Consider the following 27,027-nt stretch of genomic DNA (forward strand, 5'->3'; position numbering starts at 1 on the left):
AATTCCCCGTTGTTTACAATGGAGCGAGAGAGATTCGGACCGAGAAAGCGACGATTACCCCATTAATTTGAGCGAGGATGAAAGATTCGTAGTTGAGGAACGTTAGAGTGAAGGACTTGAGAGGCAGTGATGGACGTATCTTTTTTCGCTCTGACCGTAACTTAGGTACAAGCTGGCTCATTGGATTCCACACTCTCCTTTTTCTATTGTGGATCACAGATTTGTATTTTAAACCACCTCGGATACTATATCCTCTTGAAAATGAGAGTCGAGAACGTGAAATGGACATTCACAGTGACTGAACATGTAAATACACGATTAATAATTCAGCTTTGCGAAGCTAAAAAAAATAGAAGCTAACCTAGCTACGTAGCCAACGTGATAGCAGCAGTCTCAAATGCAGATAGAAACTAAATTAAAAAAAAACCCTGACTGGATGGATAGACAGAAGATCAATAATACTATTAAACCATGAACATGTAAATACACGATTAATAATATTCCGCTTGGCGAAGCTAAAAAAACAGAAGCTAACCTAGCTGCGTAGCTAACTTAGATGCGGCGGCGGGCGTTGTACGCGTTTGACGACACCCCGGCCGCCATCAGAGTCGGCAAGAAACATACATTTCCCCAAAGTTACGTACGTGACATGCACATATCGACACGCACGTACGGGCAAGCGATCAAATGTTTGGAAGCCAAAGCTGTACTCACCGTAGTGCGTCTGTTATCCTGCTCAAAACACAACACAACCTCCTGGTGTTGGTGTTGCTGTAGTCCGCCACTCCACCGATCGCACCTACAACTTTCTTATTTGCAGTCTCCATTGTCCATTAAACAAATTGCTCAATCGCTTTATTAACAAGCGGTAACTGGTTGTAGTTCAAAAAGTAACGCGCACACATACACGAGCTCACACACACTCGAGTTCTCCGCCAACTCACTCGCGCATGCGCATTCCCCAAACCCTTAAAGACACAGTACACTAATGCAAATATCACAGATATTACAGTATTGTACTTAGCCGCTAAGACACCGATCGATCCCACCTACAACGTTCTTCTTTGCAGCCTCCATTGTTCATTAAACAAATTGCAAAAGATTCACCAACACAGATGTCCAGAATACTGTGGAATTTTGTCGAAGAAAACAAGAGGCTTTTCTATCGGGTCCGATGGGGTCCAAACACTTCCGTTGCTTTTATGACGTCACGCGCATGAATCATATCCAAAGGAGTTTTTCAACCGGAAGTGTGGCGGGAATTTTAAAATTGCACTTTATAAGTTAACCCGGCCGTATTGGCATGTGTTGCAATGTTAAGATGTCATCATTGATATATAAACTATCAGACTGCGTGGTTGGTAGTAGTGGCTTTCAGTAGGCCTTTAAAAAGTAACTGCAGGCCAACACTAGAAGATGAGAAGCACTACATACAACATAAAATATACATTCATATTAAACATGCTGTGTTTAAAAGTACATTTAGCACAATCACTGTTTAAGTGTTTTTAAATCACTGCAGCTTCCATGACTGTTACACACTTGTGTTTACTGACAAGCTGCTTATACATGAACCTTTTAACACACACAGTGCAACTAAACGGTTTCTCTCCCGTGTGTGTTCTCATGTGTGTGATCATGTGATGCTTTCTGGAGAAACTCTTCTTACAAACAGAGCAAGTAAAAGGTTTCTCTCCAGTATGTATTCTCATGTGTAATATAATTTCATTCTTAGTGTTGAATCGTTTAGCACAAGCTGAGCAAGTAAAAGGTTTCTCCCCAGTGTGTGTTTTCATGTGTGTGATCACGTGATGCTTTCTGGAGAAACTCTTCTTACAAACAGAGCAAGTAAAAGGTTTCTCTACAGTATGTATTCTCATATGTCTTGTAAAATGACTCTTCTGTCTCAATGATTTTCCACATTCAGAGCAGTCAAAGTGTTTGTTGTTAGTGTGATGTCTCGTATCACCTTTAGAGTCATTTTTACTCTCCAAAGGTTTTTGGATGTGGTCACTGTGATCAGAAGAGTCTGACATCATGTGGTCCATGTCTGACAGTGGACCAACGATGCTGTCTGGTTCTGACTTTATATCTTCACAATGCTCTCCATCAGCTTCTGTGATGTGTTGAGTTACAAGCTCCGCCCCTCTGTTCTCCTCACTTTGACTGTGATGAAGCTGTAAGGACTGAGCTCCATCTTCATCATTAGCCTCCACCAACATTTGAAGCTTCCCCCACAGTTCCTCCTCTTCCTCTTTAATGTGTGGGGGCTGGAGCTCCTTTTGTCCCACACTGGAGCTCCACTCCTGCTGCTTAGAGGGAATCTCTTCTTGACTCTCTGCTGACACCTGCTGGACGTCTGCAGAACATAAAACAAAAATGAGGTGTTACTGTATTTTAGTTTGCAGTATTCAAACTATTCACATGTGAAGTAGGCCAAATAAGCAAGCTATCTGGAAAATTTAGTAAAAAAATAAATAATTTTTGTTTCATCTAACATCACATGGACAAAGATAAGACCTTCTGGAGGAAAGTTATGTGGTGAGATGAAACAAACATTTAGCTGTTTGGCCACAATACCCAGCAATATGTTTGGAGGAGAAAAGGTGAGGCCTTTAATACCAGGAACACCACACCTACCGTCAACCATGTTGGTGGTAGTATTATGCTCTGGGCCTGTTTTGCTGCCAATGGAACTGGTGCTTTACAGAGAGTAAATGGGACAATGAAAAAGGAGGATTACCTCCAAATTCTTCAAGACAACCTAAAATCATCAGCTCGGATGTTGGGTCTTGGGTGCTGTTGGGTGTTCCAACAGGACAATGACCCCAAACACGTGTCAAAAGTGGTAAAGGAATGGCTAAATCAAGTTCGAATTAAGGTTTTAGAATTGCCTTCCCAAAGTCCTGACTTAAATGTGTGGACAATGCTGAAGAAACAAGTCCATGTCAGAAAACCAACAAATTTAGCTGAACTGCACCAATTTTGTCAAGAGGAGTGGTCAGAAATGCACCCAGAAACTTACCAGAAGCTTGTGGATGGCTACCAAAAGCGCCTTATTGCAGTGAAACTTGCCAAGGGACATGTAAACAAATATTAACATTGCTGTATGTATACTTTTGACCCAGCACATTTGCTCACATTTTCAGTAGACCCATAATAAATTCCCAAAAGAACCAAACTTCATGAATGTTTTTTGTGACCAACAAGTTTGTGCTCCAATCACGCCATCACAAAAAAATAAGAGTTGTAGAAATTATTGGAAACTCAAGACAGCCATGACATTATGTTCTTTACAAGTGTATGTAAACTTTTGACCACGACTGTACTATTAATGTTGTAAATACAAATCCTAGTATATCTAGAAAGGGTGGTCCTAAAGAGGTAGGCCTTTTTCAGAGGTCTCAAGAAGGTAACACATACAAGAATGTGTGTGTGGGTGTGTGTGTGTGTGTGTGTGTGTTTTACAGAAAAAACACACTATAGCTCTCATTGCAAATGAGAACATGTTGGCAAAGAAAGGAGTTGTTGTAAAATGGTCGTCAATAAAAAGTGTGGTCAAATATGCACCACTAGCTGGGTGGTGGGGGTCCTGTTTTGTAAAAGATACACTCTACAAGGGTTGTCACAAGACCAGAATGTCAGTAGTCTATAACGATACCTATGAAAACCTTCCACCTCTCACTCAAGTAGGCTTTATCAATTCACGCTCATAGCCTTAGATTTGTCAGATCCAGTCTAGTAGCTTGTGCCAATCTATTGTAGTGAAAAAAAACAACTGTTGAGATGCAAAAGAGCAACATTTCTGTCAATGCGCACAATAGTCGTTAGAATGGAATTGTGCCTCGTCAGCATTGAGGTATTGTATGATAGAACGATCACAGTGGAACGACCACTACCAGACCAAAATCAATTGTTAGACTGGAATCACCCACGTTAGCATCCCATTCAGTTGCAAAAAATGGCACAAAAGCAGCATCTGAGACCGGAACATTTCTAAGTCCTGTTATTTGTTGGAGGCTAAATTGTAGTCTTTTAGGAATGGTTGAAAGGACAGTGTGGTATCTATCTACTAAATACTACATTACATTGAAGAGATTATTGAAGAGATTTCAGAACCTTTAACATATATCAGCAACCTATCATTTCAAACAGGCAAATTCCCGAACAAAATGAAAATAACAAAAGTCGTACCAATTTATAAGACTGAAGACCAGTTTACAAACTACAGACCTGTTTCTTTACTTCTACAATTTTCTGAAATTATTACAAAATGTTTAACAACATAATAGAAATATGTTCTAGACCAATAATCACTCCATATTCTTTACTGCTCACTAGTGTTACATATGAGTTATTGTGTAGAAATATGGGGAAACAACTACAAATGTGCGCTTCATTCACTAACGGTGTTACAAAAAAGATCAGTTAAAATAATACATAAATGTTGGTTTTAGAGAACATACAAACTATTTATTTATTGAATCAAATATATTGAATTTCAATGACTCGGTGAGCTTGCAAACAACTAAAATTATGTACAAAGCAAACTATAATCTGCTACCCAAGAATTTACAACAATTCTTCTCAAGAAAAGAGGAAAAATATAACCTTAGAGAAAAATCTAATTTAAAACATTTGTATATTTGTACAACACTTAAAATATTTAGCATATCAGAATGTGGAATTAAATTATGAAATTATTAAAGGCCTACTGAAAGCCACTACTACCGACCACGCAGTCTGATAGTTTATATATCAATGATGAAATCTTAACATTGCAACACATGCCAATACGGCCGGGTTAACTTATAAAGTGACATTTAAAATTTCCCGGGAAATATCCGGCTGAAACGTCGCGGTATGATGACGTATGCGCGTGACGAAGTCAGACTAACGGAAGTTATGGTACCCGTAGAATCCTATACAAAAAGCTCTGTTTTCATTTCATAATTCCACAGTATTCTGGACATCATTTGCAATTTGTTTAATGAACAATGAAGGCTGCAAAGAAGACAGTTGTAGGTGGGATCGGTGTATTAGCAGCGGACTACAGCAACACAACCAACTTTGTTGGAGCGCTAGCCGCGCTAGCCGCCGACCTCACCTTGACTTCCTACGTCTCCGGGCCGCCAAACGCATCGGGTGAAGTCCTTCGTCCTTCTGCCGATCGCTGGAACGCAGGTGAGCACGGGTGTTGATGAGCAGATGAGGGCTGGCTGGCGTAGGTGGAGAGCTAATGTTTTTAGCATAGCTCTGTGCAGTACGGTTGCTAAGTTAGCTTCAATGGCGTCGTTAGCACAGCATTGTTAACCTTCGCCAAGCTGGAAAGCATTAACCGTGTATTTACATGTCCACGGTTTAATAGTATTGTTGATTTTCTATCTATCCTTCCAGTCAGGGGTTTATTTTTTTGTTTCTATATGCAGTTAAAGCACGATGCTATCACGTTAGCTCGTAGCTAAAGCATTTCGCCGATGTGTTGTCGTGGAGATAAAAGGCACTGAATGTCCATTTCGCGTTCTCGACTGTCATTTTCAAGAGGATATAGTATCCGAGGTGGTTTAAAATACAAATCCGTGATCCACAATAGAAAAAGGAGAGTGTGGAATCCAATGAGCCAGCTTGTACCTAAGTTACGGTCAGAGCGAAAAAAGATACGTCCATCACTGTCTCTCAAGTCCTTCACTGTAACGTTCCTCATCTACGAATCTTTCATCCTCGCTCAAATTAATGGGGTAATCATCACTTTCTCGGTCCGAATCTCTCTCGCTCCATTGTAAACAATGGGGAATTGTGAGGAATACTAGCCCCTGTGACGTCACGCTACTTCCGGTACAGGCAAGACTTTTTTTTAATCAGCGAGCAAAAGTTGTGAACTTTATCGTCGATTTTCTCTACTAAATCCTTTCAGCAAAAATATGGCAACATCGCGAAATGATCAAGTATGACACATAGAATGGATCTGCTATTCCCGTTTAAATTTTAAAAAATCATTTCAGTAGGCCTTTAAGCAAGGAAATCACACAAAGCACTAAGTTTAAGAAACTGTTCAAACTACAAGTGTTCACTAAGTACAAAGAATAAGAATTATGATAAACATCTTCAACCTTTTCTTTATTATTATTATTGTTGTGTAGATGTTCACGTGTCTAATATTTAAGTATTTATTATTTGTTTACGTACTTATTGTAAAAATAATGTATTTACTTGTTCACTGTTCTGTTAAAAAACAGAGAACAACAAATGATTAAACTGCTATGATATGAAAATGGGTAGAATAAATAAGTTCTGCTTCTTCCTACTCCTTTTCCGACACCGTTATATTTGTTTATGAGTGAGGGATTTTTTTGGGGATGTGTTGGTATTACAGATGCGCGGATAGGCAATTATTTCATCCACAACCGCATCACAAAAGTCGTCATCCACCCGCCATCCACCCGAACCAACATTTTATCAAAACCACACCCGCCCGCCACCCGCCCGTTGTTATATATCTAATGGGTGAGGGGGGACCTACGTCACTTCCGCCTACCAATCCCCTAGCAACCGGGAATTATACAACTACATTATCAAGGTAGGTACCATCTATGTGTGTGTGTTTTTAGATATGATATTTATAATAAAGGTTTTAAAAATGAATGAGTAATATATTTCTAAAACATTTTTTGCATAGTTGTTTTCCCTAAATAATTATAATATATGCTATATATGATAACAACCAACTAGTGTTATTTGAGTTGTTATGAAGTATTATCATGATGTTATTAAAAAATTAATAACTACTATTACTCAAAACTCAGCAAAATATTGTATTTTCAAAATAAGACTTGTACCATAACAGACTGGCAGAATGAAGACCATATATGTGCAATGTGTTTTTTAGTTGGTAAAATGTTTAATCATAGCTCGTTATAAAAGTTATGCTACGTATGATATCCCACACATATTTCTTAAAAATCTGCAAAATAGCATTTTTTCAAAACAAGAGTTGTAGTATAACCAACTGGACCCCATCTATGCATTTACCAAACAAAATGCAAAATATTAATTCAGTGCACGTATTTAAAGTTACTTTTAAATTACATGATGGAGTAAAAAGATGTAAACAAACCTGCTCTGTGTAGCACAACTTGAGGTTTGAAAACAGCATCTAATAGTTCTTGTTGTCGGTCTTTTTCCTCCTTCGTCCGAGAAAGTTCCTCCTCGTACTCTGCTATGGTTCTTTCAAACAGTCCAAATATTTCTTCAACGACAGAATGTAGTCGTTGTTCCATCAACATTCTCAGCTTTCTGACCGGACACATTTTTTAAACAAACAAAACCTGCGTGTTGCTAACTTCCGGCTTTTCTTCTTCTTTACGATCAAACCCGCGGACTTAAAGCTGATTTTAAAAGTTGAATTAAGATCAATCAATCAATCAATCAAAGTTGACTTAAATAGCCCTTAATCACGAGTGTCTCAAAGGGCTGCACAAGCCACAACGACATCCCACATCAGGGCAAGTAAAAACTCAACCCAATGGGCACAATGAGAAACCTCTGACCTGGGCGACCCGTGCAATGGATGTGGAGTGGATCTAGTTAATAATGTGAGAGTCCAGTCCATAGTGGGGCCAGCAGGGGATCATCTTGAGTGGAGACAAGTCAGCAGTGCAGAGACGTCCCCATGGCAACTGATGCACAGAGGAGTGGTCCACCTCGGGTCCCCACTTTGAACAGCTAGATGACTTCTTTTTCCTGTTTGTTGCGTTTCGCCTCGATTGCCAAAGAGTTCTTCTGTTCTAAATGTTTTGGTGCAGTTTGCAGATTTATGTCTGTGGTGGGTGTGTCGTCTGGGGGTGATGAGTTCCTTTGTTTGTTTGTGAATAGCCCATTTTTGCATATCTTTAGGCCATCCCCCTCTGACTGGGAGTGTTGCTTCGGAAGAATTCGCCAAATGTACACTTTTTTTCCCCCCCATATACCTTTATTTATAAAGTTCAACATTTACAAACAAACATATGAACAAGGACAGTTAAAACAAGTACAAAAACAGTGCAATGCAGCCCCAGTGGATTGTTAATTCAATGGAGTAGAATGTAAAATAGACATATGTAGACTAGGGTTGTACGGTATACCGCTATTAGTACAGTACCGCGATACTAATGAATCATATTCCATACGATACCGCCTCTGAAAAGTACCGGTCCCGCACCCCACAGCTCCCCCGTCGTCGTCACGTCGTGACATTGCTGGTTTTATGAGCAGACAAGCATGTTCGGCAGCGCACAATCACGGAGTACTTACAAGCAGACACAGTGTGTAGACAGAAAAGGGAGAACTGATGCTTTTTGGCTTAAAAACTAACAATAAAGGTGAAGTTATAACACTGAAACGCCCTCAGGAAGAGGTGCTTTACGACATGACTAGCTAGCTAGCGGCTAACGTCCATCCGCTGTCAGCAGTGTTTTAGCTACTTCTAATTCACTAATCCTCACCTCCATGGCGACAAATAAAGTAAGTTTCTTACAAGTATTATTATCACTGCAGGACGAAGAATAGCTAAACATGCTTCACCGGCGTCAAAATGTAAACAAACGCCATTGGTGGATCTACACCTGACATCCACTGTAATGATACCAAGTACAATAGCCTATCAAGTCGATACTACTGTGATTACGTCGATATTTTTTGGCATCACAACATCTTTCGTTTTAAAAAAAATCCATATTATGTTTATAAACTCAGGAAATATGTCCCTTGACACCTGAGGACTTTGAATAAGAACAACGACTTGGTATCGGATCGATACCCAAATTTGTGGTATCATCCAAAGCAAATGTAAAGCATCCAAACAAAAGAAAAAGTGATTATTACATTTTAACAGAAGTGTAGACAGAACATGTTAAACGAGAAAGTAAGCAGATATTAACAGTAAATGAACAAGTAGATTAATAATTCATTTTTTACCACTTGTCCTTAATAATATTGACAAAATAATAGAATGGAAGATGACACGATATGTTACTGCATACATCAGCAGACTAATTAGGAGCCTTTGTTTGCTTACTTACTAATAAAAGACAAGTTGTCTTGTATTTTCTCTATTTTATTTAAGGACAAACTTGAAATAAGAGACATATGTTTAATGTACCATAAGATTTTTTGTTAAAATAAAGCCAATAATGCAATATTTTTTGGTCCCCTTTATTTAGAAAAGTATCGAAAAGTATCAAAATAATTTTGGTACCGGTACCAAACCCAGGATCATCTTTTTATGAGGCACCAGCACTAAACCATATCCACCGTGCTGCCCATGCAAGCCAATATGTACGATTAATATCCATTGTCTTGCAGCATGATATTTTTGGTAAGAAAATACATTTAGGCACTCATTTTAATGCAGCCAAAATAAGACAACGCTTTCTGATGAATAGGCCAGGATGTCTTGAGAGTATTTAAAAAGGATTATGAGAAAAATTAGTCTGATATTGATTTAGATGTATTACAGTTGAACATATATGTTGTATACTTTTTAATTGAAAAATCATTGTTATTAGAGTATGTTACAAAAAAACACTAACCTGGATCTACATGTTGAGTCTGTCTCTCAGCAGTAAATGTGCTGCTGCTGCTTGCTGTCTGAATAGATGCTGTAGTGAAAAACACAAAATGGCACATGTCATCTCTGTATGCATTGAAACTCTAAAGTACTTTTTCTGTTTTCACAATTGTATTTATTGATGAAGAAAATTCAGAGAATGGGAATAAATTGCACTGCAATCGTATCCGAAAACTGAAAAACGTACGTTTCATAATTTTTTTTGTTTGTTTATCAATAAATATCCTTTATTTTTTTACTGCACGGTGCCACCTCAAACGTCTGCATCTTAAAAATCCCACGATAGTTGGAAAACACCCTCCGGTTCCCCTTCTTAAAGAGAGGAACCACCACCCCGCCTGCCCAATCCAGAGGCACCGCCCCTGATGTCCACGCGATGCTGCACAGTCTTGCCAACCAAGACAGCCCAACAGCATCCAGAGCCTTAAGAACTCCGGGCAAATCTCATCCACCCCATTTTTAACTACCTCAGCAACCTCAGCCCCAGAAATAGGAGAGCCCACCACAGATTCCCCAGGCACTGCTTCCTACATTTTTAATTAGTACAGTAGCATCGCTAACCCAACAAGGGACTTCTCCCAATAGCTCCACCCACTTGGCAGATGACTTTATGAATTTCTTTAATAAGAAAATTGAACTCATTAGAAAGGAGATTAAAGACAACGCATCCCAGCTACAACTGGGTTACATTAACACAGATACGACTGTATATACGACGGATACCGCCCTCCAAAATAGTCTCTCTCTTTTTGATGAAATAACATTAGAGGAATTATTACGGCGTGTAAGTGGGATAAAACAAACAACATGTTTACTTGACACACTTCCTGGGAAACTTATCAAGGAGCTTTTTGTATTATTAGGTCCATCAGTGCTAAATGTGATAAACTTATCACTTTCCTCTGGCACTGTTCCCCTAGCATTCAAAAAGCGGTTATTCATCCTCTGCTCAAAAGACCTAACCTCGATCCTGACCTCATGGTAAACTACCCACCTTCCGTTTATTTCGAAAATCCTCGAAAAAAATTGTTGCACAGCAGCTAAATGAACACTTGGTGTCTAACAATCTCTGTGAACCTTTTCAATCCGGTTTCAGGGCAAATCACTCTACGGAGACAGCCCTCGCAAAAATGACTAATGATCTATTGCTAACGATGGATTCTGATGCGTCATCTATGTTGCTGCTTCTTGATCTTAGCGCCGCTTTCGATACTGTCAATCATAATATTTTATTAGAGCGTATTAAAACATGTGTTGGTATGTCAGATTTAGCCTTGTCTTGGTTTAACTCTTATCTTACTGACAGGATGCAGTGCGTCTCCCATAACAATGTGACCTCGGACTATGTCAAGGTAACGTGCGGAGTTCCCCAGGGTTCGGATCTTGGCCCTGCACTCTTTAGTATTTACATGCTGCCGCTAGGTGACATCATACGCAAATACGATGTTAGCTTTCACTGTTATGCTGATGACACTCAACTCTACATGCCCCTAAAGCTGACCAACACGCCGGATTGTAGTCAGCTGGAGGCGTGTCTTAATGAAATTAAACAATGGATGTCCGCTAACTATTGCAACTCAACGCTAAGAAAACGGAAATGCTGATTATCGGTCCTGCTCAACACCGACATTTATTTAATAATACCTTAACATTTGACAACCAAACAATTACACAAGGCGACTCGGTAAAGAATCTGGGTATTATCTTCGACCCAACTCTCTCGTTTGAGTCACACATTAAGAGTGTTACTAAAACGGCCTTCTTTCATCTCCGTAATATCGCTAAAATTCGTTCCATTTTGTCCACTAGCGACGCTGAGATCATTATTCATGCGTTCGTTACGTCTCGTCTCGATTACTGTAACGTATTATTTTCGGGTCTCCCTATGTCTAGCATTAAAAGATTACAGTTGGTACAAAATGCGGCTGCTAGACTTTTGACAAGAACAAGAAAGTTTGATCATATTACGCCTATACTGGCTCACCTGCACTGGCTTCCTGTGCACTTAAGATGTGACTTTAAAGTTTTACTACTTACGTATAAAATACTACACGGTTTAGCTCCAGCCTATCTTGCTGATTGTATTGTACCATATGTCCCGGCAAGAAATCTGCGTTCAAAGAACTCCGGCTTATTAGTGATTCCCAGAGCCCAAAAAAAATCTGCGGGCTACAGAGCGTTTTCTATTCGGGCTCCAGTACTCTGGAATGCCCTCCCGGTGACAGTTAGAGATGATACCTCAGTAGAAGCATTTAAGTCCCATCTTAAAACTCATTTGTATACTCTAAACTTTAAATAGCCCCCCTTTTTCAGACCAGTTGATCTGCCGTTTCTTTTCTTTTCTCCTCTGCTCCCCTCTCTCCCTTGTGGAGGAGGGGGGGACACACAGGTCCGGTGGCCATGGATGAAGTGCTGGCTGTCCAGAGTCGGGACCCGGGGTGGACCGCTCGCCTGTGTATCGGTTGGGAACATCTCTGCGCTGCTGACCCGTCTCCGCTCGGGATGGTTTCCTGCTGGCCCCACTATGGACTGGACTCTCACTATTATGTTGGATCCACTATGGACTGGACTCTCACAATATTATGTCAGACCCACTCGACATCCATTGCATTCGGTCTCCCCTAGAGTTGGGGGTTACCCACATATGCGGTCCTCGCCAAGGTTTCTCATAGTCATTCACATCGACGTCCCACTGGGGTGAGTTTTTCCTTGCCCTTATGTGGGATCTGTACCAAGGATGTCGTTGTGGCTTGTGCAGCCCTTTGAGACATTTGTGATTTAGGGCTATATAAATAAACATTGATTGATTGATTGATCTCTTTTGTCGTGTAGAATAACGTCTGGAACCCAAGATAGTTCCACATGTCTGGGAACGCGACCGACGGATAATCGTTGATATTACTCAACAAATCTTTAGGGATCTATTCCGTTTCAGTTAGATTTTATGCTCATATCTGTTTTTCGCAGGAAGATCTAGGCCCTTTGTGTACTCAGAGAGTTTGCACGCACCTTGCTGCACAACAGCCATCTTGGCATGGTTGACCACCACGTTTTTCACTTCCCGGAAGAAGTACGTTACTGAATAAATATAATATAATATATATATATATATATATATATATATATATATACATATATATATATATATATATATATATATATATATATATATATATATATATATATATGTATATATATATAGCAAGTGGGGGAAAAAAAACTGAGTATGTAACTGAGTTAAAGTAGAATCTTCTTCTCTCATGTCATGTTTCAAATATACAAATAATACTTTTTCATTTTAAACAGAGCTCAAGATACACACATCAAAGCCATTCATACATTATAATCTTGCAACGTGTTTCTATATCTAAATTCATGCAGAGGGTTTCAACACAATGATTTTTATAACAAATAGAAAATAGATAAATCAATCATTTTAAAATGGTGTCATCTCGAAATTGTTCTGGACTGAAGTTTTCTTTTCTGACTGTTATAAAACACAAACAAATCTAAAAGAAACAATCTTGTTTCTACAGGGTTATCATCATTAAGACAATGTCAAATAACATTCACAAATCAAAAGTGTAGTACAATAATTTTGTGAGCAATACACAAGCTGTTGATTCGGTGTAATCTTTTTGAATGGACTTTTACGTTACATGATAAGGTAAAAAGATGTAAACAAACCTGCTCTGTGTAGCACAACTTGAGGTTTGAAAACAGCATCCAGTAGTTTTTTTAGACGTTTGTTCTCCTCCTTTGTCTTAGAAAGTTCCTCCTCGTACTCTGCTATGGTTCTTTCCAACACTCCAAATATTTCTTTAACAGTAACATTTAGTCGCTGCTCCATCAGCATTCTCACTTTTTGGAATTTGCACATTTTTCCAATTGAGTGTGTTACGAGTTTCAAAAGTGATTAACTGGAGTAACAAAGGATTTTTGTCGGGTTCCCCTGTCTTCACTCTCCTGTGTGAACTCCTGGAAAACAGAATAACGGAAAAAATTAATGAAGGAGTGTACCGCAATTTTCTACCCCAAATCTCTGTCTGATTTATTACAAATTTTCAAAATCAGCACACAAATCAATAACATTCCCCCAGTGAAATAATGTTTCAGTTTCAATGTCCATTTGTTGGTTTGAATTCAAGCACAATGGTTAACTCTTCTTTCTACACATCAATGAGCAACATATCACAACCACATATTCACAGAAATCATGTATTTAGACACATAAACATCACTCTTTTAAGTGCAATCCTGTCTATTAAATAGACTATGTTTTTAGAGATGTATGCATTTGTTTTTAATACAATCAATTCACCATTAAATCAGTGCAATAATGTAAATCATAACCACTCTGGTTTTAAATCAATACTGGAATGACTTTGGGCTTCAAACATGAAACACAACACACATAGGGAGAACGGTTTAGCTTATAGGACATTTTCAACTCAGACCGGACAAAATAACTCCTCCTTTAAAACTTCAGCAGTCTCTTTAAGTTGTAAACAGTAGACATTGCTTTCCTTAACATTAGCAGTCATACAATACATGTTCAGATACCTCGGAAACCAAAATAAAGAGTGAGGACATCAACACAGAGAATGGCGGTTACACACACACACAATACTGTAATAATCCAGGAATGTAGGCTCATACAACTTCTTTAGTTTGTCTTGTCTTTATTGTACAAGATGCGATTCAACCACACAACAACTCCAATGTGCGTCTCCCCTCTTTTCCCGGCAATACTCGAACGCTTCCTTCCTGTCAACAACGGAAAGAAATGCACTCCCAACAGGTGTAAAAGAAAGTGCATCTCTATCCTCCTTCAAAACCGCACTAAAACAACACCTCCAGGCAGCTACACCCCTAGCCTAACCTCCTCCCCCCATCACATCCCACCTCCCCGGATTGTAAATAATCAAATGTATATACTTGTTCTTATACTTTCTGAGCTCACTATGTTCACCGCTCGTTGTACATATCCTACGAAGTGAGACCTACACTGTTTTAATGTCCATTTCTCAGATGTTTTAATTGTGGATGACTGAAGTATGCTGATCATACTTGCCAACCTTGAGACCTTATAATTCGGGAAATTGGGGGGGCTTGGTTGTAGCGGGGGTGTATATTGTAGCCCGGAAGAGTTAGGGATGCAAGGGATTCTGGGTATTTGTTCTGTTGTGTTTATGTTGTGTTACGGTGCGGATGTTCTCCCGAAATGTGTTTGTCATTCTTGTTTGGTGTGGGTTTACAGTGTGGCGCATATTTGTAACAGTTTTAAAGTTGTTTATACGGCCACCGTCAGTGTGACCTGTACGGCTGCTGATCAAGTATGTTTTGCAGTCACTTTCGTGTGTATGCAGAAGCTGCATACAACATGTGACTGGGCCGGCACGCTGATTGTATGGTGTAAAAGTGGACAGTTTGTAGAGGACACTAAAGGCAGTGTCATCACGGCACGCCCTTAATAATGTTGTCCGGGTGAAAATCGGGAGAATGGTTGCCCCGGGAGAATTTCGGGAGGGGCACTGAAATTCGGGAGTCTCCCGGAAAAATCGGGAGGGTTGGCAAGTATGATGCTGATAGCAACCCAACCCCCTCCGCATCCCACTAAAACTGTGAAACTGTATAAAGAGACACAAAATATATGTGAAATAAACACTACTAAGTAAGCACATTTCCATAAATGTGTGCGGCATAACATGTTTTCACACATACACACACAGCCCATACAATAGCATGTAAACATTAACTTATGTAAATAGCCGCACATAGCCCGTGTAACACTCAAATCCACACATGAATAAGATTTACATATGTAGGCATGGCGACATACAACCTTTCCGGGCTACCGCGCATGCTCGTCACTACTGTTGCATGCTGGGTAGTGTAGTTCTTATATTGCCTAGTTCAGTGTTTTTCAACCTTTTTTGAGCCAAGGCACATTTTTTGCGTTGAAAAAATGCGGATCCACACCACCAGCAGAAATCATTAAAAAACAAAACTCAGCTGACAGTAAAAAGTCGTTGTCGCAAGTGTTGGATATGAATTCAAACCATAACCAAGCATGCATCACTATAGCTCTTGTCTCAAAGTAGGTGTACTGTCACCACATGTCACATCACACCCTGACTTATTTGGAGTTTATTGCTGTTTTCCTGTGTGTAGTGTTTTAGTTCTTGTCTTGCGCTCCTATTTTGGTGGCTTTTTCTCTTTTTTTGGTATTTTCCTGTAGCAGTTTCATGTCTTCCTTTGAGCGATATTTCCTGCATCTACTTTGTTTTAGCAGTCAAGAATATTTCAGTTGTTTTTATCCTTCTCTGTGGGGACATTGTTGATTGTCATGTCATGTTCGGATGTACTTTGTGGACGCCGTCTTTGCTCCACAGTAAGTCTTTGCTGTCGTCCAGCATTCTGTTTTTGTTTACTTTGTAGCCAGTTCAGTTTTAGTTTCGTTATGCACTTCCTTCCCTAGGCTTCAATGCCTTTTCTTAGGGGCACTCACCTTTTGTTCATTTTTGGTTTAAGCATTAGACACCTTTTTACCTGCACACTGCCTCCCGCTGTTTCCGACATCTACAAAGCAATTAGCTACTGGCTGCCACCTACTGATATGGAAGAGTATTACACGGTTACTCTGCCAAGCTCTAGACAGCACCGACACTCAACAACAACACATCATTTGCAGATTATAATTACTGCTTTGCAAAAAATATTTTTAACCCAAATACACTAGTGTGCCGCAGCACAGTGGTTGAAAAACACTGGCCTAGCTCATAACGTCACAGAATGGTTGCAAACAACAGGGGATAATATAGATGATATAGTGAGGAGGAGAGACACAAACATTGCACCCTCCCTTAGAGCAGTGAGCTGGCGAGCAGAGAAGCTACATGCTAAGTAGCAACAAGCTAAAAGAGGAGAACAAGCTATCAGTACTATTTCTACATTCACACAACGTCTTCATGTCAGTCATAAAACAGAGCCAGGACTTACAGACAATGTTTCCAAGACACTTCGTGGGAAGAAACAACAAACTTGGAGCGCTGAAACACGTCAATCTGTCTCGTGTGTAAACGAGTGAGCGTCTGACTGTCACGTGGAGACTACCGGAAACTAGAGGAGGGAGCAACTCGCCTTCAAAATAAAAGTCCCTTCTCATTACCTGATAATGTTACGTGACGTCACACTGGTATAAATACTGTACCACTATTTCGAACCGCAGTAGGAACATGCTTGATACAAGTTTCAGAAACCTAACATAACTTAGTCTGTATCAATTGCTGCTAAGAGAAGGACTGTCTCAGAGACGAAGGAGTGAACCGCCATTTTTTTCCCCTTCTTCTTCTTCTTTTTCCTTTAATGGCAGTTGACAAGCAACCTTCTGGTGTGCATTACCGCCACCTTCTGAAATGGAGTGTGGACCGAGGTGGATCTCTACACTATATTATTTTATTTAACCCAGTGTTTTTTAAATATGTGTATAATGCTTTATAACCTACGTGTTCTGAGTGCAATCCTAAAATATCTTCCACTGCTAACCTAATCTTCTCTTTCGCTAACTTATTTCCCAGTATTTCCCTTTATTGTATTTCCTACAATGTATTAAAACATGTGCTACACTTTCTATCTGATGACAACATGCAGTCACACAGCCTGTATTATGTTTCCTACCATTTTCAATCAACTATTTAGATATGTATGTCCTAATCTCATTCTAGTATTAATATCTTCTTCCTTCCTTCACTATTATGTTAGATCCACTATGGACTGGACTCTCACACTATGAACTAGATCCACTCGACGTCCATTGCACCGGTCGCCCAGGGTGGGGGGTCCACGGTGGTATTGCAGGGATTGGTATTGTAGGGCTAACTTTAGTGAAGTGAAGTGAATTATATTTATATAGCACTTTTTCTCAAGTGACTCAAAGCGCTTTACATAGTGAAACCCAATATCTAAGTTACATTGAAACCAGTGTGGGTGGCACTGGGAGCAGGTGGGTAAAGTGTCTTGCCCAAGGACACACCGGAAGTGACTAGGATGGCAGAAGCGGGGATCAAACCTGCATCCCTCAAGTTGCTGGCACGGCCGCTTTACCAACCGAGCTGAACCGCCCCACTTTAGTATTGTCAATTTGAGCTTTTTCACATATGTCTCCTATTATCCACCCGAAACTTCATTGTTTCCTTCTTTTTTTCTTGGCAGTTTAGTAACACTTTTATGGAGCGCCTTGTGGCGACCCATCAGCGTTCCTGTTCTGTAACCCTGTACACTGTTTGCTTGTCTAATCTTGAACGGGTTTGTGCTTAAAACAAAGTTTATTTGTACTTGTGCAATGACAATAAAGACCTACCTACCTACCTACTTGGTGAGTTGGATGTCCTTGCTTGGACCCTTTTAAGTTTGCCCAATAAACTACTGAGAGTTGATCTCTCCTCATATCTAAAGGTTTTTCATTCATGTCTACTTGTAATGCTGCAACTGGGGTTGATTTAGTAGCTCCACAACTTGACCTTAATGCCTGTGATTGGATCCTGTCTATTTTCCCAAGTCATGTTTTTGAAGCAGATTGATAAATAATGCATCCATAATCAATAACAGATGGAATTAAAGTGATATATATTGATTTCAATGTCTGTCTATCAGCCCCCCAGTCTTTACCCCTCAAAGCCCTCATTATATTTAACACCTTTTTACTTTTCTCCACTATTTTGCTGATGTTAATATTTTTATCAAACCATATTCCCAAATATTTAAATACTTGTACCTCTTCTATATTTTCTCCATAGAGTTTAATTTGGAGCTTGTTTTGAACATTCCTCTTTGTAAAATTCACGACTTTAGTCTTTCCAACAGACAATCTTAAACTCCAAGCTGTTCCCCATTCTTGAACATAATTTACCGCATTTTGAATCTTCTTTTCTATATGATTAGTATTTCTACCTCTCTTCCACATCACTCCATCATCACAAACAGTGCCACATCCACTAACCCTTCCACTTCACTAAACACTTCATTTATCAATATTGAAAATAATACTGGACTTATTATAATCCCTTAAAGGGTTCCATTTTCCACTTCATATACTCTACTATATTCATTTTCTATTTTTACTAAAATGTTGCTACTTGTTAAGAAGTTTTTTATCCATCTATACATTTTCCCTGTAATCCCAATTTTATCTAATTTTATCAGCATTTCCACAACATATCAGAAGCTTTCTCTATGTCAAAAATATACTTTATTTATTTGTCCTTTTCTAATTTCCTCTTCCAGCTGGACTGCTGGTCGTTTGTGTTTCTTACTTTCCGAAATCCACTTTGGTAGTTTTTTATCATTTCTTTTGACTGTAAATAATAGACTAGTCTTTCGTTAATCATGCTTTCCATAACTTTGCCCAAATTTGAGGTCAATGCTATCGGCCTATAATTACCTGCCTCTTCCGGGTCTTTTCCTGGTTTGCATATCGGAATTATTACAGCTTCTTTCCACTCAGCTGGTCATTTCCCTTCTTCATATATCCTATTATATAATTTCAAGACCACTTCTTTGCCTATGTTACCTAAGTTTTTGATCACCTGGTAACGCACCTCGGGCCGTACTTATCAAGCTTCTTAGAATTACTCCTAAGAAGTCTGCTAAGAGTTGACTTAAGAGTAAATAAATTCTTCGCTGAAAGCTGCACTTAAAAGTTAGTTATCAAGCGTCTTACTCACACTTTCAGCGAAGTGTAGGACTGAATCTTAAGTGTCACACTCAGAGCTGAATTACGACATTACTATGTGCCGTAAACGGAATTTTAGGTGACGTCATTTCTGTGTCCATAGAAATGACCAATCACGGAATGGAATCCGTTGTCTAAGAAGAAAGAAATATCTTGGAAATATTTAAGTGGACAATGGAAGTGTATATTTTGACCAGAAACTACAAAATAATACAAAACAAACTAGTCCCCGCCGGCACTCACGCTACCGCTCCCTCTCTTGTATCGCCCACACACTCACTGACGTCACTCACCTCACGGCCACACACATACGCTACTGTCATAACATTTTCTTTCCAATTCATTAATTAGGCAACTAATTTGAAACTGGTGTGGGTGGCTCTATATATACTAGCCCACTGCAGACACATGCAGAAATCAACAAGGAATCGAAAAGTATTAAATCTGTGACAAAAATAATATCCGCTCTGTCTAAACGATACCGTTTGATCAGCTGCTCGTCATCAATTAAAAACAAAAACATTGTTCCGTTCCGTTCCCTGAACGTTCGCGCACGTCTCTCTCGCCTCAGTGCCATCCCCTGCTGGCAACTCCTAACCACTTAAGACACCTCTGAAGGTCTCTTAAATATCGTGGAGAGTAGGAGTGATTCTTAGACTTAAGAACGTTGATAAAAAGCTTATATTCTTAAGTTTGAGAGTAGGACTAAATTTCGCAAATTCTCAGGACTTAAGTGTAAAATGGCACTCTAAGAAGCTTGATAAGTACGGCCCCTGGTTTTTCCTGGGGTCGTATTTTTAACCTTTTTCAATATTCGAACCATTTCATCCAAAGAAAATGTCACATATAGTGTTGCTAAAGCCATTATCGTTATCCTCCGTCATTTCCCCAATATTTAAACTAATTGTTTATCCTCTCTTTTCTTTTTCTACATTTCTCAAACTATCATTACTGTGCACTTTAACAGATGTTTTTGCTAAAAGTTCTGCTTTTTCTTTATTTTCAACTACAAACTGTGTCCCATCTTTCATCACATGATGTTTATGTTCCCTTCTGATCCCTGACATTTTCTTAATCGTTCCCCACACTTGGCCTAAAGGAGTAGTTCTATTTAGTGACTCACAAAATGTTCTCCAGCGGTCTTTTTAAGAACATACCTTACTTTAGCTTGGTGCCTTTTATACTGCATTAAAGTCACCACACCAAGTGATATTTCCACTCCAGTGCTCCACTATTGTTTCTAGTTGATGTATTTGTAGTTTCTTGCATGGATTATAGAAGTTTAGCACTTTGTACCTTTCTTTATTATTCCATACTTCTACTCCTACTATTTCTAGTTCTTGTGTTACTTTTAATATTGTATAAAGCATGTCTTCTTTAATAAATATGGCACACCTCCCTCCTTGCCCATCATCCCTATCTTTACGTATTGTTATATATAATTGTATTATAAAGTTCAACTTGGGCTTCAGCCATGTTTCCTGAATACATATTATATGTGGTTTAGTTTTCATATTATTAATAAATCCCTTTAATTCTTGTCCGTTTGCTATTAGACTTCTGGCATTCCACTGAACAATTAACATGGTGTTGGATTGTGGTCACATGACTCCTTTTCACCTACTCTCTGTAGTTCACCTTGCACCTGTTATAAATGGGTTATACTTGTAGCTCTTTTCTACCTTCAACGTACTCAAAGCGCTTTGACAGTATTTCCACATTCACCCATTCACACACACATTCACACACTGATGGCGGGAGCTGCCATGCAAGGCGCTAACCAGCAGCCATCAGGAGCAAGGGTGAAGTGTCTTGCCCAAGGACACAACGGACGTGACTAGGATGGTAGAAGGTGGGGATTGAACCCCAGTAACCAGCAACCCTCCGATTGCTGGCACGGCCGCTCTACCAACTTCGCCACGCCGCCCCTCCCAACATAGTTCTTTTACATTTAACAACTTTGCTGCTGCTTTGACGATTATTTTGATCTTCTCATTCTTATTTCTTGCCTATTCTGTACAGTTTATTACATATTTTCTCAGTTTCTAAATGCCATAAATCTCTTCATCATTGTGACAGTTCCCCCTTTTATTTCTCTTTTCAAATATTGTACATTTTCTCCTCTTAGGATTCCTGTCACGACTCCTCTAGCCCCCTTTCGTTCTCCCACTTCCATTTTTTCCTTTATTATCTTATTGCAATCCCATTGCTTTGTTCTTTTGCTCTCCATTTTTACATTTGATCAAAAGGCTTCCGTCCTTTAGCACTTTGGCCATCTCCACCTCTCCAAAGTCCTTCTTTAATCCTTTAACCAGTGTCATCAAACTAATATCGTTCATGTCTTGATCTGACTTTAAAGGCCTACTGAAATGAATTTTTTTTATTTAAACGGGGATAGCAGATCTATTCTATGTGTCATACTTGATCATTTCGCGATATTGCCATATTTTTGCTGAAAGGATTTAGTATAGAACAACGACGATAAAGATCGCAACTTTTGGTATCTGATAAAAAAAGGCTTGCCCCTACCGGAAGTAGCGTGACGTAGTCAGTTGAACATATACGCAAAGTTCCCTATTGTTTACAATGATGGCCGCATGAAGTGAGAGAGATTCGGACCGAGAAAGCGACGATTTCCCCATTAATTTGAGCGAGGATGAAATATTTTTAAATGAGGAAAGTGCAAGTGAAGGACTAGTGGGGAGTGGAAGATGCTGTGAGAGCCGGGGGTGACCTGATATTCAGCTGGAAATGACTACAACAGTAAATAAACACAAGACATATATATACTCTATTAGCCACAACACAACCAGGCTTATATTTAATATGCCACAAATTAATCCCGCATAAAAACACCTAGGTGTTTGTTATGCTAGCTCCTAGCTACTAGCTCGAGCTAGTTATAGCTCGAGCGGGTAATATGGACGGGATCCCGTATATATAACCCGCCAATACAAATCAAACACTTGCACAACACACACACTCACTCAGCCCAAACAACCGTTCACCTAACCCAAGGTTCATAAAGCTTATATATTTAATCAAAGTTACGTACATGACACGCACGTACGGGCAAGCAATCAAATGTTTGGAAGCGCGTGGGTGGGACCTGATATTCAGCTGGCACCCCAAACCATCACTGATGGTGGAAACTTTACACTAGACTTCAGGCAACGTGGATCCTGTGCCTCTCCTGTCTTCCTCCAGACTCTGGGACCTCGATTTCCAAAGGAAATGCAAAATTTGCTTTCGTTTCCACCATCAGTGATGGTTTGGGGTGCCATGTCATCTGCTGGTGTCGGTCCACTCTGTTTCCTGAGATCCAGGGTCAACGCAGCCGTCTACCAGCAAGTTTTAGAGCACTTCATGCTTCCTGCTGCTGACCTGCTCTATGGAGATGGAGATTTCAAGTTCCAACAGGACTTGGCGCCTGTACACAGCGCAAAATCTACCTGTGCCTGGTTTACGGACCATGGTATTTCTGTTCTAAATTGGCCCGCCAACTCCCCTGACCTTAGCCCCATAGAAAATCTGTGGGGTATTGTGAAAAGGAAGATGCAGAATGCCAGAGCAACCTGGGCTCTCAACACCTGAGCAGTGCCAGAAACTCATCGACTCCATGCCACGCCGCATTAACGCAGTAATTGAGGCAAAAGGAGCTCCAACCAAGTATTGAGTATTGTACATGCTCATATTTTTCATTTTCATACTTTTCAGTTGGCCAACATTTCTAAAAATCCCTTTTTTGTATTAGCCTTAAGTAATATTCTAATTTTGTGACACACGGAATTTTGGATTTTCATTTGTTGCCACTTCAAATCATCAAAATTAAATGAAATAAACATTTGAATGCATCAGTCTGTGTGCAATGAATAAATATAATGTACAAGTTACACCTTTAGAATGCAATTACTGAAATAAATCAAGTTTTTCAAAATATTCTAATTTACTGGCTTTTACCTGTATACTCTATTAGCCACAACACAACCAGGCTTATATTTAATATGCCACAAATTAATCCTAATGCTAGCTCCTAGCTCCTAGCTACTAGCTCGAGCTAGTTATAGCAAGCGATCAAATGTTTGGAAGCGCAGCTGTGTACTCACGTTATCGCAACTGTGTATCCAAATCAAAGTCCTCCTGGTAAGAGTCTCTGTTGTCCGAGTTCTTCGATCTTGACTGCATCTTTCGGGAATGTAAACAAAGAAGCGCCGGCTGTGTACGTGTTGTTGCTGACTTCCCTCGCAAAATAGACACTTCGCACCGACAACTTTCTTCTTTGCTTGCTCAGCTTCTTTCTCCATAATGCAATGAACAAATTGCAACAGATTCACCAACACAGATGTCCAGAATACTGTGGAATAATGAGATGAAAACAGAGCTATTTCGTATTGACTTCAATGGTGTCCGAATACTTCCGTTTCAATGATTGACGTCACGCGCATACGTCAACCCTCAGAGGCGTTTCGAACCGGAAGTTTAGCGGGAAATTTAAAATTGCACTTTATAAGTTAACCCGGCCGTATTGGCATGTGTTGCAATGTTAAGATTTCATCATTGATGTATAAACTATCAGACTGCGTGGTCGGTAGTAGTGGCTTTCAGTAGGCCTTTAAGGCCCACTGAAAAGAATTTGTCTTATTTAAACGGGGATAGCAGATCCATTCTATGTGTCATACTTGATCATTTTGCGATATTGCCATATTTTTGCTGAAAGGATTTAGTAGAGAACAACGTCGATAAAGTTCGCAACTTTTGGTCTCTGATAAAAAAAAAACTTGCCCCTACCGGAAGTAGCGTGACGTTGTCAGTTGTTCACTCCCTCATATTTTCCTATTGTTTTCAACGCAGCTAGAGCTATTCGGACCGAGAAAGCGACGATTACCCCATTAATTTGAGCGAGGATGAAAGATTCGTGGATGAGGAACGTTAGAGTGACGGACTAGAATGCAGTGAAATACATATTTTTTTTCGCTCTGACCGTAACTTAGGTACAAGCTGGCTCATTGGATTCCACACTCTCTCCTTTTTCTATTGAGGATCACGGATTTGTATTTTAAACCACCTTGGATACTATATCCTCTTGAAAATGAGAGTCGAGAACGCAAAATGGACATTCACAGTGACTTTTATCTCCACGACAATACATCGACAAAGCTCTTTAGCATGAGCTAACGTGATAGCATCTGTCTCAAATGCAGATAGAAACAAAAGAAATAAATCCCTGACTGGAAGGATAGACAGAAGATCAACAATACTATTAAACCATGTACATGTAACTACACGGTTAATACATCGACAAAGCTCTTTAGCATGAGCTAACGTGATAGCATCTGTCTCAAATGCAGATAGAAACAAAAGAAATAAATCCCTGACTGGAAGGATAGACAGAAGATCAACAATACTATTAAACCATGTACATGTAACTACACGGTTAATAGATCTCACCCTGGCAAAGCTTAACAATGCTGTTGCTAACGACGCTGAGGCTAACTTAGCAACTTAGCAACCGGACCTTACGGAGCTATGATAAAAACATTAGCGCTCCACTTACGCCAGCCAGCCCTCATCTGCTCTGCTCATCAACACCCGTGCTCACCTGCGTTCCAGCGATCGACGGCGCGACGAAGGACTTCACCCGATCATCCGTGCGGTGTGGGCGGCTAGCATCGGCTAGGCGTCTGCTATCCAAGTAAGTAGTCCTTGTTGTGTTGCTACAGCCAGCCGCTAATACACCGATCCCACCTACAACGTTCTTCTTTGCAGTCTCCATTGTTCAATAAACAAATTGCAAAAGATTCACCAACACAGATGTCCAGAATACTGTGGAATTATGAAATGAAAACAGAGCTTTTTTTGTATTGTATTCAATAGGGAAGGCATACCTCTGTTCCCCGGGCTACGTCACGCGCATACGTCATCCTCCAAAGGCTTTTTCAACCGGAAGTTTGGCGGGAAATTTAAAATTGCACTTTATAAGTTAACCCGGCCGTATTGGCATGTGTTGCAATGTTAAGATTTCATCATTGATATATAAACTATCAGACTGCGTGGTGGGTTTCAGTAGGCCTTTAAATGTATATATAATCTTGCAATTATAATTTTTTTCCTCCTTTCTACTCCTTCATCATCTTCGTGCACTCTTTTAGCACTCGACTTTCCTTCATGACCTCCTCTGCCCTTCTTTCCTCTCTATAGTCCTATCCATGTCCATACCTTCCTCATACATCCCCTCACTATCCCCTTTCCATCTACACCCTGCAGTCACAAATCAGATTATGCACAACGGCCACAAAGATTCAAACAATTGACACTCTCACTGTCAGCCATGATCCTTGGTCCACTTCCACTCCTGCCTCCTGGCCAATCTGCCACCCTCAACCTTCGCCTCCGTTCCATCAAACTCTTTTTTTTCAGGAGTGACGGCCCTCTTCACCGCTGCCGATTGGCTTCCCTGGCCATGTGTGTGCTCCCATTCGCCGGTAGAACTGTCACTCAAATTAAAAAAGGGCTCGACAGGTGCAGGCAATTAAGGTCCATCAGCTATGTTATGTTATGTTATGTTATTTTTTATTTATTATGCGCCCCCCAACCAACTGTTACATCAGCCCGGGGCGCAGCTATACCAAAAGAAGGCAATGATAGAAATGAGTGTGGATCTTACAGGCCAATATCTGTTCTCAATGTATAAACTATTTACTTCCATCATGATTTCTTACCTATATTGATACATAATGATCAAACAGGTTTTATACATCAACGCCAAACACAAGACAATATAAGAAAGACACTACATAATATGGATCATATATAAAAAAAAACATTGAATCACTCCTCTCTGAGCTGCCACCTTATCGTGGTAGAGGAGTTTGCGTGTCTCAATGATCCTAGGAGCTATGTTGTCCGGGGGATTCCATGCCCCCTGGTAGGGTCTCCCAAGACAAACAGGTCCTAGGTGAGGGATCAGACAAAGAGCAGCTCGAAGACTTCTATGGAAATACAAGAACCGAGACTCAGATTTCCCTCGCCCGGACGCGGGTCACCGGGGCCCCCCTCTGGAGCCAGGCCCGGAGTTGGGGCACGACGGCGAGTGCCTGGTGGCCGGGCCTGTCCCCATGTGGCCCGGCCGGGCACAGCCCGAAGAGGCAACGTGGGTCCCCCCTCCAATGGGCTCACCACCCATAGCAGGGGCCATAGAGGTCGGGTGCAATGTGAGCTGGGCGGCAGCCGAAGGCAGGGAACTTGGCGGTCCGATCCTCGGCTACAGAAGCTAGCTCTTGGGACGTGGAACGTCACCTCGCTGGGGGGGAAGGAGCCTGAGCTAGTGCGCGAGGTGGAGAAGTTCCGGCTAGACATAGTCGGACTCACTTCGACGCACAGCAAGGGCTCTGGAACCAGTTCTCTCGAGAGGGGATGGACTCTCTTCCACTCTGGCGTTGCCGGCAGTGAGAGGCGACGGGCTGGGGTGGCAATCCTTGTCGGCTCAGAACCTGCATGTTGGAGTTCAACCCGGTGGACGAGAGGGTAGCTTCCCTCCGCCTTCGGGTGGGGGGACGGGTCCTGACTGTTGTTTGCGCTTACGCGCCAAGCAGCAGCTCAGAGTACCCACCCTTTTTGGATTCACTCGAGGGAGTACTTGAGGGTGCTCCCCCGGGTGATTCCCTCGTTCTACTGGGGGACTTCAACGCTC

The 27,027-nt window shown here is 40.5% G+C and overlaps 1 protein-coding gene across 2 annotated transcripts; it reads right to left on the minus strand.

Moving 5' to 3' along the window:
- Positions 1–1,358: 1,358 nt before the first annotated feature.
- LOC133644690 (zinc finger protein OZF-like) lies at positions 1,359–25,768 on the minus strand. 2 transcript variants are annotated; one of them, XM_062039386.1, is made up of 4 exons: positions 25,658–25,768; positions 13,292–13,582; positions 9,567–9,635; positions 1,359–2,359 (listed from the first exon to the last, which is right to left on the minus strand). In XM_062039386.1, exons 2-4 carry the CDS (start codon positions 13,482–13,484, stop codon positions 1,509–1,511), a joined length of 1,113 nt encoding a protein of 370 aa, XP_061895370.1. In that variant the 5' UTR covers positions 13,485–13,582; positions 25,658–25,768; the 3' UTR covers positions 1,359–1,508. The 2 variants fall into 2 exon arrangements, with proteins under 2 accessions (XP_061895370.1, XP_061895369.1); XM_062039385.1 differs by lacking the exon at positions 25,658–25,768 and adding an exon at positions 16,607–16,959.
- Between the last annotated feature and the right edge of the window lie 1,259 nt (positions 25,769–27,027).

Source organism: Entelurus aequoreus, linkage group LG27 (assembly GCF_033978785.1).
Source record: "Entelurus aequoreus isolate RoL-2023_Sb linkage group LG27, RoL_Eaeq_v1.1, whole genome shotgun sequence".
NCBI lineage: Eukaryota > Metazoa > Chordata > Actinopteri > Syngnathiformes > Syngnathidae > Entelurus > Entelurus aequoreus.

Coding starts and splice junctions, on each gene's coding strand:
- LOC133644690 (XM_062039386.1), bottom strand. CDS start 13,484: ATGTGCAAATTCCAAAAAGTGAGAATGCTGATGGAGCAGCGACTAAAT. Junction 9,636..13,291: donor AGTTGTGCTACACAGAGCAG/GTTTGTTTACAT, acceptor TTTTCACTACAG/CATCTATTCAGACAGCAAGC. Junction 2,360..9,566: donor GACTCAACATGTAGATCCAG/GTTAGTGTTTTT, acceptor TATGTTCTGCAG/ACGTCCAGCAGGTGTCAGCA.